Below are 13,262 nucleotides of genomic sequence, written 5' to 3' on the forward strand. Positions count from 1 at the left end.
TGTAGAGAGACATTCAGCTCGATGATGGTTGTTAGTACAGAAAACATCTGATATATATTATTTTGTTGTTTTTTGTTGTTTTATCAAGTGAAAAGTGAAAACACATACATTACTTTGGGGACGAAGCAGCTCTGGACACTAATGCTACTTTTCTAACCTTTCTGTCTGTCCATCTGGCAGGACCAGAACATCACAGCCGAAGAGGGCGGGATCGAGCAAGGCGACTTCGAGGCGGCATCGTCAGGGGTGACGGGTGACGACCCTGGCGCTGCGGTGGAGGTGGAATGCTGCGGTGGCGGAGCCAACAGCTCTTCCACAGGTGTCCTATCCCTCTCCTCTTCCAGCCAGGACCAGCTATTGGATGATCACCACTTGGAGGAGTGTCCTTTATGCCTCCTCAGCCAACCACGATGCCGGTTCCCTCGCCTCTCTTCCTGTTCCCACCGGGCCTGCTATGACTGCCTGAGACAGTACCTGAAGATTGAAATCTCAGAGAGCAGGGTGGGCATCGCCTGTCCGCAGTGCCCCGAGGCGTTTGCGCCGCAAGATGTGCGGACCATCCTGGATGACCTGACGCTGCTGGAGAGATTCGAAGAGTACCAGCTGAGACGGTTTCTGGCAGCCGACCCGGACACGCGCTGGTGTCCAGCACCCGACTGCAGGTAGAGACACCGAGTCATTCAGTTCATTCTACTGATTCAGATTCGTTTATAGAGTCAGAAGCATCATATTTCAGGGAGTCAATAGTACCAGCTCAGGAGGTGCCCTGCGCCTGGCTGGCTGCCTGCCTGACTGCAGATAGAGCCATTGGAACAAGTACACCATCTGATAATTACGTTCATTAAAAATATTAGAGTCAGTCAGCACTATCCAGGGAGTCACGTAACAGGAGTAAAGGAGTTCTCAGCGAAGTGACTTTCATATTATGACGAATATGATATAATATAAAATGATACAAAGACTTCTCACACAGTATCTGCTCATGTGCTCGAGTGTCCCTTCACGCAGTTACAACGTGGTAGATACGGGACCATAAACAGCAGAGAAGTTGAGCCTTGCGCTTCAATTCTCTTTAGTGCATGTGTGGGTGTGGATGTGGGTACGCACTGTGGCCCCTCGTGATTAATTTCCTATTTTATTTGTGCCGCCCCCAACCCCCATCAGTTGGCTGTTCTATATCAGACGATGTTGATTTTACAGACAAGACACAATGGGCCTCCAGTATTTATTTGACGAGGTATTACTGGGCCAGGAAGTGAGCAGGAAGTGAGCAGGAAGTCTTTCAAGTATCCAGCAATTGTATAAGCCTTGAATTCGTAGCTGTGACTCATATTCCTAATAGACACACATTCCACAAGGTCTTAGACTTCTTAGGAGCTTAATACTAGAGCCTATTCAGTTTTTCAATGTGTGTGTTATTTTGTGTGTGAGACTGACTGTGTGTGTGTGTGTGTGTGTGTGTGTGTGTGTGTGTGTCTGTTTTCACTGTGTGTGACAAAATTAGTTTTAGTGACATTTTGAGTAAAATTTCTACAGAATTCTGTGTGTGTGTCTGTCTGACAGGTCCATGCTTCCGTCTTATGTTTTCGAGACTATGCATGACTATATTGTAGCAACCTTCTGGGCACAATAGGATGACCGTTTCTCGTTAAAAAAAATTGACAAAGTTTTCTTGTCTATTTGGTATACATTCTATTCTCTCTGTGTCTCCTCAGCAAGGTAACATAATGTCTTAAATGATCTGTTCTGTTCTCCTCTCTGTCTCCAGCTTTGCAGTGATAGCGTATGGCTGTGCTGAGTGTCCTAAGCTAAGCTGCGGGCGTGAGGGCTGCGACACAGAGTTCTGCTACCACTGTCGGCAGCTGTGGCACCCCGACCAGACGTGTGACCAGGCTCGACGCCAGCGAGCACGCCACACTTCCGGGGGAAATGATGCCTCCACATTATACGTCTTCAACGAGGAGCCTGGAGGAGGTTGGGGAGACACAGGGACACAGATAGCCATACTGTATATTTACATGTACTAAGTCCTATACATACAGTACATGGCCAAAAGTATGTGGACACCTGCTCGTCAAATATCTCATTCCATGGGCATTAATATGGAGTTGGTCCCCCCTTTGATGCTATAACAGCCTCCACTCTTCTGGGAAGGCTTTCCACTAGATGTTGGAACATTGCTGCTATAACAGTCTCCACTCTTCTGGGAAGGCTTTCCACTAGATGTTGGAACATTGCTGCTATAACAGCCTCCACTCTTCTGGGAAGGCTTTCCCCTAGATGTTGAGGACATAGCTGCGGGTATTTGCTTCAGTTCTGCAACAAGAGCATTAGTGAGATCAGGCACTGATTTTGGGCGATTAAGCCTGGCTCGCAGTCCGCGTTCCAATTCTTTACAAAGGTTTTCGAAGGGGTTGAGGTTAGGGCTCTGTGCAGGCCAGTCAAGTTCTACCACACTGATCTCGACAAACCATTTCTGTATGGACCTCGCTTTGTGCATGGGGGCATTGTCATGCTGAAACAGGAATGGGCCTTCCCCAAACTGTTGCCACAAAGTTGGAAGCACAGAATCGTCTACAATGTAATTGTATGCTGTCATGTTAAGATTTTCCTTCAATGGAACTAAGGGGACTAGCCTCATCCACCAAACTTTACAGTGACACTATGCATTTAAAAAAAATATATATATATATATATATATTTTTTATTTCACCTTTATTTAACCAGGTAGGCCAGTTGAGAACAAGTTCTCATTTACAACTGCGACCTGGCCAATATAAAGCAAAGCAGTGCGACAAAAAACAACAACACAGAGTTACACATAAACAAACGTACAGTCAATAACACAACAGAAAAGAAAAATATAAAAATCTATGTACAGTGTGTGAAAATGTAGAAGAGTAGGAAGGTAGGCAACAAATAGGCCCTAGAGGCGAAAATAATTACAATTCAGCATTAATATTGGAGTGATAGATGTGCAGATGATGATGTGCAAGTAGAGATAATGGGGTGCAAAAGAGCAAGAGGGTAAGTAATAATATGGGGATGAGGTAGTCGGTGTGCTATTTATAGATTGGCTGTGTACAGGTATAGTGATCGGTAAGCTGCTCTGACAGCTGATGCTTAAAATTAGAGGGCGATATGAGTCTCCAGCATCAGAGATTTTTGCAATTCGTTCCAGTCATTGGCGGCGGAGACCTGGAAGGAAAGGTGGCCAAAGTAAGTGTTGGCTTTGGGGATGACCAATGAAATATACCTGCTGGAGCGCATGCTACGGGTGGGTGTTGCTATGGTGACCAGTGAGCTGAGATAAGGCAGGGCTTTACTTATAGATGACCTGGAGCCAGTTGGTTTGGCGACGGATATGTAGCGAGGACCAACGAGAGCATACAGGTCGCAGTGGTGGGTAGTAGATGGGGCTTTGGTGATAAACGGATGGCACTGTGATAGACTACATCCAGTTTGCTGAGTAGAGTATTGGAAGCTATTTTGTAAATGACATCGCCGAAGTCGAGGATCGGTAGGATGGTCAGTTTTACGAGGGTATGTTTGGCGGCATGAGTGAAGGAGTCTTTCTTGAGAAATAGGAAGCCGATTCTAGATTTAATTTTGGATTGGAGATCCTTAATGTGAGTCTGGAAGGAGAGTTTACAGTCTAACCAGAAACCTAGGTAGTTGTAGTTGTCCACGTATTCTAAGTCCAGAGTAGTGATGCTAGTCGGGCGGGAGGGTGCGGGCAGCAATCGGTTGAAGAGCATGCACTTATTTTACTAGCATTTAAAAGCAGTTTGAGGCCACGGAAGGAGTGTTGTATGGTGTGGAAGCTCGTTTGGAGTTTTGTTAGCACAGTGTCCAAAGAAGGGCCAGATGTATACAAAATGGTGTTGTCTGCGTAGAGGTGGATCAGAGAATCACCAGCAGCAAGAGCGACATCATTGATATATACAGAGAAAGGAGTCGGCCGAGAATTGAACCCTGTGGCACCCCCATAGAGACTGCCAGAGGTCCGGACAACAGGCCCTCCAATTTGACACACTGAACTCTATCTGAGAAGTAATTGGTGAACCAGGCGAGGCAGTCATTCGAGAAGCCAAGGCTTCAGCTAGTCTACTGATAAGAATGCGGTGATTGACAGAGTCGAAAGCCTTGGCCATGTTGATGAAGACGGCTTAGAATACTTGGACAACTACAAATACCTCTTTTATCGATGGCGGTTATGATATCATTTAGGACCTTGAGCGTGGCTGAGGTGTACCCACGACCAGCTCGGAAACCAGATTGCATAATGGAGAAGGTACAGTGGGATTCGAAATGGTCGATGATCTGTTTTTTAACTTGACTTTCGAAGATTGTAGAAAGGCAGGGCAGGATGGATATAGGTCTATAATAGTTTGGGTCTAGAGTGTCTCCCCCTTTGAAGAGGGGGATGACCGCGGCAGCTTTCCAATCTTTGGGGATCTCAGACGATAAAAAAGAGAGGTTGAATAGGCTCGTAATAGGGGTTGGAACAATTTCTGCTATTATTTTAGAAAGAGAGGGTCCAGATTGTCTAGTCCAGCATTGGGGCAGGTGGCGTTCTCCTGGCATCCGCCAAACTCCAGAGAATGCGTTTTCACTGCTCCAGAGTCCAATACACCACTCCTGCCGACGCTTGGCATTGCGCATGGTGATCTTAGGCTTGTTTGCGGCTGCTCGGCCACGGAAACCCATTTCATGGAGCTCCTGACAAAGTGCCGTCGTTGCTTCCAGAGGCAGTTTGGAACTCGGTAGTGAGTGTTGCAACCGAGGACAGACGATTTTCACCACTCCTGCCGACGCTTGGCATTGCGCATGGTGATCTTAGGCTTGTTTGCGGCTGCTCGGCCACGGAAACCCATTTCATGGAGCTCCTGACAAAGTGCCGTCGTTGCTTCCAGAGGCAGTTTGGAACTCGGTAGTGAGTGTTGCAACCGAGGACAGACGATTTTTACGAGCTACTCGCTTCATCACTCACTGGTCCCGTTCTGTGAGCTTGTGTGGCTTACCACTTCCCGGCTGAGCCGTTGTTGCTCCTAGACGTTTCCACTTCACAATAACAGCACTTACAGTTGACCGGGGCAGCTCTAGCAGGGCAGCAATTTGCCGAACTGACTTGTTGGAAAGATGGCATCCTATGGCAGTGCCACATTGAAAGTCACTGAGCTCTTCAGTTAGGCCATTCTACTGCCAAGGTTTGTCTATGGAGATTGCATGGCTGTGTTTTATACACCTGTCAGCAATGGGTTTGTCTGAAATTGCCGAATCCACTAATTTGAAGTGCGTCCACATACTTTTGTACATAGAGGGTAGTACATACTGCTCACGTACTAGTCATGACACAGTACATTGTACGGAGAAGGTAGTCTGACAGGGATACACCCATAATGTTCAGACTGTTCAGACGCTTCCTACTGTTCCTACTGTTCCTGCTGTTCAGACTGTTCCTGCCCTTCAGACGGTTCAGACTGTTCCTGCCCTTCAGACGGTTCAGACTGTTCCTGCCCTTCAGACTGTTCAGATGTCCCTATTTTTCTTACTGTTCCTGCTGTTCCTACTGTTCCTGCTGTTCAGACTGTTCCTGCTGTTCAGACTGTTCCTACTTTTCCTATTGTTGATACTGTATAGACTGCTCAGATTTGTCATAGTGCCTTATACACACACATAGTAGTCAGACATCCATTTCCTACTGTTCAGACTGTTCCTACTGTTCAGACTGTTCAGATGTCCCTATTTGTCCTAACGTTCAGACTATTCATACTATCCAGACTGTTCCTACTTTTCCTATTTTTAATACACTTCCTATTGTTCATACTGTTCCTGCTGTTCCGACTGTTCAGATTGTTCCTATAGGTTACACTGTTCCAATAGGTTAATCTGTTCAGATTTTTCAGACTGTTCCCACTGTTCATGTTGTTGATACTGTATAGACTGCTCAGATTTGTTCTACTGTTGAGGCTGTTCCTGCTGTTCAGACTGTTCCCGCTCTTCAGACTGTTCCCGCTGTTCAGACTGTTCCCGCTCTTCAGACTGTTCCCGCTGTTCAGACTGTTCCTGCTGTTCAGACTGTTCCCGCTGTTCAGACTGTTCCTGCTGTTCCTACTGTTCCTGCTGTTCAGACTGTTCCCGCTGTTCAGACTGTTCCCGCTGTTCAGACTGTTCCCGCTGTTCAGACTGTTCCCGCTGTTCAGACTGTTCCTACTGTTCAGACTGTTCAGACATACCGTATGTAGTCAGTCATAGTACCTTACACACACATGGTAGTCAGACATCCTGTATGTAGCTAGTCGTAGTACATACATAGTCTTCTTCTTCTTTACGTACTACCATAGTAGTCTGTCCTTCCATGTCTCTCTGTCTCACACCTGTGTGTCTCCTTCCAGAGTCGGAGGAGATCAAGGCGTGTCCTCGTTGTGGGGCCTACATCATGAAGACCAACGATGGCAGCTGCAACCGGATGAACTGTACCGTGTGCGCCTGTCAGTTCTGCTGGCTGTGTATGCAAGAGATCACCGACGTGCACTACCTCAGGTAGCTATAGCCACTGTTACTAACGGTGACCACTACCTCATGTAGCTTTGTCACTGTTACTAACTGTTACCACTAGGGCTGTGGCAGGCATTAATTTTGTCAGCCGGTTATTGTCATGCAAAAGACTGATGGTCTCAATGATGTTTTCCGCTAATGGAACATTCGTGCTTATAGCCTACTACCACGTGCGCATTGCCACCTCTTACAATGTGAACAAATAGCCTAACAGTTATATCAACATTATAAGCTAAACGTTCTGATTTGATGCTAGTGGTTGTATTAATTTGGGATCTATCGCATCCCACAACTGTCCCAGACTATGTTTGTAATATTTATTTCTCGCACAGAATAGGTCGACTTTTTGTACTATGGGGGATAGTAGATTGACATAGGCTAGGGCTTTTGCTTTACGTTAGTCCTACTCATCTTATTGGCTGACAAAGTAAATGTGGACAGTCCCTTCCAATATCTTCAATATGCACCTCGGAATTGGATAAGAACGCGCGGAGTGGCATCCCTGATGTGTCTGTCTTCACTTGTAGCCTGCGAGAAAGACCTGATCACGTGACGGAGAGACACTTCAGATTGCGCAGCACAACGCAGCACTCCGGGATGCAAAAGGGAATGTTTTTTTATTTTTTTTTAGGTGCATTATTGAAATTCGAGGCATTTATTAAGTGCTTGTCAAATTGTGAATAATAGAGTAGTGGAGTGTGAGCTCATGCCTTTTCAAGCTACTTTAAAAATAAATTATTAGAGTCGCATCCTGCAGGCTTACAATGTATTAAAAATCAAAACATATAGACCAGCGTTTGTAGAACAACTAAAGTTACATTAATAACTCTAAATTAAGCATATAGAAGGAGTACCTACAGTTGAAGTCGGAAGTTTGCAAAAACCTTAGCCATATACATTTAAACTCAGTTTTTCACAATTCACAACATTTAATCCAGGTAAAAAGTCCCTGTTTTAGGTCAGTTAGGATCACCACTTTATTTTGAGAATGTGAAATGTCAGAATAATATTAGAGAGAATGATTTATTTCAGCTTTTGTCTTTCATCACATTCCCAGTGGGTCAGAAGTTTACATACACTCAATTAGTATTTGGTAGCATTGCCTTTAAATTGTTTAACTTGGGTCAAACGTTTCAGGAAGCCTTCCACAAGCTTCCCACAATAAGTTGAGTAAATGTTGGCCCATTCCCCCTGACAGAGCTGGTGTAACTGAGTTTTGCCCACAAATTTTCTATAGGATTGAGGTCAGGGCTTTGTGATGGCCACTCCAATGCCTTGACTTTGTTGTCCTTATGCCATTTTGCCACAACTTTGGAAGTATGCCTGGGGTCATTGTCCATTTGGAAGACCCATTTGCGACCAAGCTTTAACTTCCTGACTGATGTCTTGAGATGTTGCTTCAATATATCCACATCATTTTCCTTCCTCATGAAGTCATCTATTTTGTGAAGTGCACCAGTTTGTTATATTTTTGTAGGCTTCCTTGCTCGCACACGCTTTTTCAGTTTTGCCCACAAATTTTCTATAGGATTGAGGTCAGGGCTTTGTGATGGCCACTCCAATGCCTTGACTTTGTTGTCCTTATGCCATTTTGCCACAACTTTGGAAGTATGCCTGGGGTCATTGTCCATTTGGAAGACCCATTTGCGACCAAGCTTTAACTTCCTGACTGATGTCTTGAGATGTTGCTTCAATATATCCACATCATTTTCCTTCCTCATGAAGTCATCTATTTTGTGAAGTGCACCAGTCCCTCCTGCAGCAAAGCACCCCCAATACATGATGCTGCCACCCCCGTGCTTCACGGTTGGGATGGTGTTCTTTGGCTTGCAAGCCCCCCTTTTTCCTCCAAACATAACAATGGTCATTATGGCTAAATAGTAATATTTTTGTTTCATCAGACCAGAGGACATTTCTACAAAAAGTACGATCTTTGTCCCTATGTGCAGTTGCAAACTGTAGTCTGGCTTTTTTATGGTGGTTTTGGAGCAGTAGCTTCTTCCTTGCTGAGCGGCCTTTCAGGTTATGTCGATATAGCACTCGTTATACTATGGCTATAGATACTTTTGTACCGGTTTCCTCCAGCATCTTCACAAGGTCCTTTGCTGTTGTTCTGGGATTGATTTTCACTTTTCACACCAAAGTACGTTCATCTCTAGGAGACAGAACGTGTCTCCTTCCTGAGCGATATGACAGCTGCGTTGTCCCATGGTGTTTATACTTGCGTACTATTGTTTGTACAGATGAACGTGGTACCTTCAGGCGTTTTGAAATTGCTCCCAAGGATAAACCAGACTTGTGGAGGTCTACAATAATTTTTCTGAGGTCTTGACTGATTTCTTTTGAGTTTCCAATGATGTCAAGCAAAGAGGCACTGAGTTTGAAGGTAAGCTTTGAAATACATCCACAGGTACACCTCCAATTGACTCAAATGATGTCAATTAGCCTATCAGAAGCTTCTAAAGCCATGACATAATTTTCTGTAATTTTGTAAGCTGTTTAAAGGCACAGTCAACTTAGTGTATGTAAACTTCTGACCCACTGGAATTGTGATACAGTGAATTATAAGTGAATTAATCTGTCTGTAAACAGTTGTAGGAAAAATTACTTGTGTCATGCACAAGGTAGATGTCCTAACCGACTTGCCAAAACTATAGTTTGTTAACAAGAAATTTGTGAAGTGGTTGAAAAACGAGTTTTAATGACTCCAACATAAGTGTATGTGTGGCCACCAGCTGCATTTAAACTTCCCACTTCAACTGTGTTTCTTTATTTACCGATCAACACAGAATAGCCACATGTGAGCCCTCCCTCAAATCGTTTGGAGAAAATATTTATATATATATATTTTTTTAGCTTTGATCAATTGTTTTCTTCATACTATAAAATAATATAAAATAATGCCACGGAATTATAAGCAAATCTTGTCCGCTAAATTAACTAGTGTAGCCCACAGCCATTTGGCATAGCCAGATCAGGGCCTAACATAAGGACAACTCAGAGTATGTTATTCTGTTCTTCTGAAATAGACTACATTTTTCTTCCTATCACAGCTTCTTTAGACCTGTCTAAAATAAATAATGGATTTATTGTGAAGATTTTTTTTAAATAGCGTGTAGACTGCGTGTGGAAGCCAGGAGTTACTAAATGTGTTTATGTTAATTAAAGGTCAATTGGCGTGAGACGGACAGTTATTTGTTTGACAATCACCGGCTGATGAAATTTCGTGACCTCCACAGCCCCAGTCATGACTCATGACTGCTGGTGTGGCGGTAATACGGTCACCGCAACAGCCCTAGTTACCACTACCTCAGGTAGCTATATACACTGTTACTAACGGTTACCACTACCTCAGGTAGCTATAGACACTGTTACTAACGGTTACCACTACCTCAGGTAGCTATAGACACTGTTACTAACGGTTACCACTACCTCAGGTAGCTATAGACACTGTTACTAATGGTTACCACTACCTCAGGTAGCTATAGACACTGTTACTAACGGTTACCAGCTGTTGTATATAGGTTCCCTTTGACTACCTTTGACCCTATTCTATCACATGGGACACAGGCAGACAGGGGACACCGATAAATAAAGAGAAATGTAACCAAAGAGACAGACTTAACAGGCTCTACTCGAAGGTACTATCATGTCCATTTAGGTCAGACTGACAAAGCTTATGGGATTTTAAAGACTCATTTGTCAAATTGTGGAAAACCATAATTCCACTTTGACATTATGGGGTATTGTGTGTAGGCCGGTGACACAACTCAATGTAATCCATTTTAAATTCAGGCTGTAACAACAACAAAATGTGGAAAAAGTTGAAGGGTGTGAATACTTTCTGAAGGTACTGTATATGGAACATACTCTTACGAATGCATTGCAGTCCCTCAGGTTGTACATTCTAGTCCGTCCTCTAAGCTCCTCTTCCTGTCTCTCGTCCTCTTCCTGCAGTCCCTCAGGTTGTACGTTCTGGGGGAAGAAGCCGTGGTCTCAGACCCGGAAGGTGCTGTGGCAGGTGGGCATGCTGCTCGGCGCCCCAGTAATCATCTCTCTCATCGCTGGCATCGCCATCCCCGTCATCATAGTGGGCATTCCCATCTACATGGGCCGCAAGGTACGAGGACACGTTGACCCCTAACCTTAACCCATCTACATGGGCCGCAAGGTACGAGGGCATGTTGACCCCTAACCTTAACCCATTTACATGGGCCGCAAGGTACGAGGAAATGTTGACCCCCTAACCTTAACCCATCTACATGGGCCGAAAGATTGGAGGACATATTGACCCTTATCCCTAGCCCCTAACCCAGCTACATGTGCTGAAATATAGGACCTTTTCTTATATAGAGAGAACTAGAATATCCGCTCACTGTAAAGTCTCATGTCTGCTCGTTTTCTGCTCTCAAGTGATATTTTAATAAAGCTATCGGTGACACAAATACAACAATTCAACCATTTATCCTGAATTGAAATTGTAAAAAAATAATTACTAATGATGCCATATATGATCATGTCGGCCATTTTGTCATCATGAGTTCTTCTCCCTCCCAGGTCCACGGACGCTGTAAGAAGAACAATATCTCAGGTAGTAAACATTATCTAACGGTGGCCAGCGGCGTCATGATGTCCGTGTTCGTGTCGCCCGTCATAGCTGCTGTCACTGTGGGTAAGGACAGCGGCAAACAACAAGAACGCAAACAACAAGAACGCAAACAACAAGAACACAAACAACAAGAACACAAACAACAAGAACACAAACAACAAGAACACAAACAAAAAGAACACAAACAACAAGAACACAAACAACAAGAACACCTCTCCGTCTTGTCCGCTAAAACGTAAGAGTTAGGCCGGAATTTACAGGGCGACTTGCACTTCCTGATTTGGCCTTGTTTTTCATGAATACTCATTAAGAAATGCTAGCGGACACGACTGAAGGCAAATGACAGTTGTCTTGAGGTTGTGGTTTGAAGTGGGTGTTTCTTGGCTTTATATTTGCCATTCAATCACAACAAACAGTCCCAGTAGTGAGTACAGCAAGGTAATTTAAGCTAGCTTGTGGTATGGAGAGAACAAAGTTTTGAAGTTGAGGACTTCTCCCCTCCTGACAGACTTGCCATCTCAAGATTGTCAGCTAATTCGGTACTATGTTGGCTTAACCTTGTGCTGACCTTGTGTTTTGCCAAGCTGACAACAGCTAGCTAGCATAGCTTGGTGATAGCTGCAGCTGGCTAGCCTATCACATCAAAATCAAACACGATTTTATTGGTCACATGGTTAGCAGATGTTATTGGTCACATGGTTAGCAGATGTTATTGGTCACATGGTTAGCAGATGTTATTGGTCACATGGTTTGCAGATGTTATTGGTCACATGGTTTGCAGATGTTATTGGTCACATGGTTTGCAGATGTTATTGGTCACATGGTTTGCAGATGTTATTGCGAGTGTAGCAAAATTATTGTGCTTCTAGTTCCGCCAGTGCAGCAATACCTTACAAGTAATCTACATAGGCAAGATGTAATAGATGGTATAAAATACAGTATATACACATGAGATGAGTAATGCAAGATATGTAAACATTATCAAAGTGGCATTATTAATGTGACTTAGTGATCAATTTATTAAAGTGGCCAATGATTTCACGATATCTAGCTGACAGCAGCTAGCTAGCGGAGCTTGGTGATAGCTGGAGCTTTCTCAGTCAAATCCATTATGGCAAGAAATAATAACATTTGCAGTTAAAGTCAATCATCTGTTTAATAGTGTTACTCATCACACTGTGTTGTTATAATGGTACATGCAGTCCTTTTGGAAAAACTACTTCCTGGACAGTGGAACAGCAATAAAGCAGTAATAGAAGTAATCCCCAATGGCACCCTATTCCATATGAGCCCTGGTCAAAAGTAGTGCACTACATAGGGAATAGGGTGCCATTTGGGACTCAGAGACATTGATGTCTTACTGGGTCAGAGATGGGTGAGGATAGAATATGACTTACTGTGAGAGAGAGTTTATTTCACTTGTATATTAATATATATTATTATTACAACACTACTTGCTTTGGCAATGTCAACACATGTTTTCCATGCCAATAAAGCCCCTTGAATTGAATTTAGATGGTTCCTGGTCCAAAGTCATAAGTTTGACTCTACCAGAGAGAGGCCCGAGGACGGACGGACACACACACACACACACACACACACTCAACTGGCTATCTCCTCATATGGTTCTCCTCTCAATCTGAGAAAAGAGCTGATGAGCACAAAAAAAAAAACACACACACACAGAATAGCCCTGGAATTTCCTTAGAATAGCCTTGGAATAGACCTGGAATAGACCTGGAATAGCCTTGGAATAGACCTGGAATAGCCTTGGAATAGACCTGGAATAGCCTTGGAATAGACCTGGAATAGCCTTGGAATAGACCTGGAGTAGCCTTGGAGTAGACCTCAGGTTGTACGTTGTGGGGGAAGAAGCCGTGGTCTCAGAGTGGTTAGAGCGTTGGGCCAGCAACCAAAAGGTTGCTAGATCGAATCCCCGAGCTGACAAGGTAACAATCTGTCGTTCTGTCCCTGAACAAGGTAGTTTAACCCACTGTTCCCCAGTAGGCCGTCATTGTAAATAAGAATTTGTTCTTAACTGTCTTGCCTAGTTAAATAAAGGTTCAATAAATAAATGCTCAATCAAATTAAT

General features: G+C 44.0%; 1 protein-coding gene across 4 annotated transcripts in view; it reads left to right on the forward strand.

The window, feature by feature from the left end:
• The window catches only part of si:ch211-278j3.3 (E3 ubiquitin-protein ligase RNF19A), a 54,104-nt gene that overhangs the window by 26,930 nt on the left and 13,912 nt on the right, over positions 1 to 13,262 (forward strand). For all 4 annotated transcript variants that reach the window (XM_021601134.2, XM_021601131.2, XM_021601127.2 and 1 more), the window contains 5 exons: positions 181 to 662; positions 1,769 to 1,974; positions 6,399 to 6,546; positions 10,519 to 10,681; positions 11,119 to 11,233. In XM_021601134.2, coding sequence (XP_021456809.2) covers positions 181 to 662; positions 1,769 to 1,974; positions 6,399 to 6,546; positions 10,519 to 10,681; positions 11,119 to 11,233 — 1,114 coding nt within the window. The remainder of the gene's footprint in view (positions 1 to 180; positions 663 to 1,768; positions 1,975 to 6,398; positions 6,547 to 10,518; positions 10,682 to 11,118; positions 11,234 to 13,262) is intronic.

This window comes from Oncorhynchus mykiss, chromosome 4 (assembly GCF_013265735.2).
Source record: "Oncorhynchus mykiss isolate Arlee chromosome 4, USDA_OmykA_1.1, whole genome shotgun sequence".
Lineage (NCBI taxonomy): Eukaryota > Metazoa > Chordata > Actinopteri > Salmoniformes > Salmonidae > Oncorhynchus > Oncorhynchus mykiss.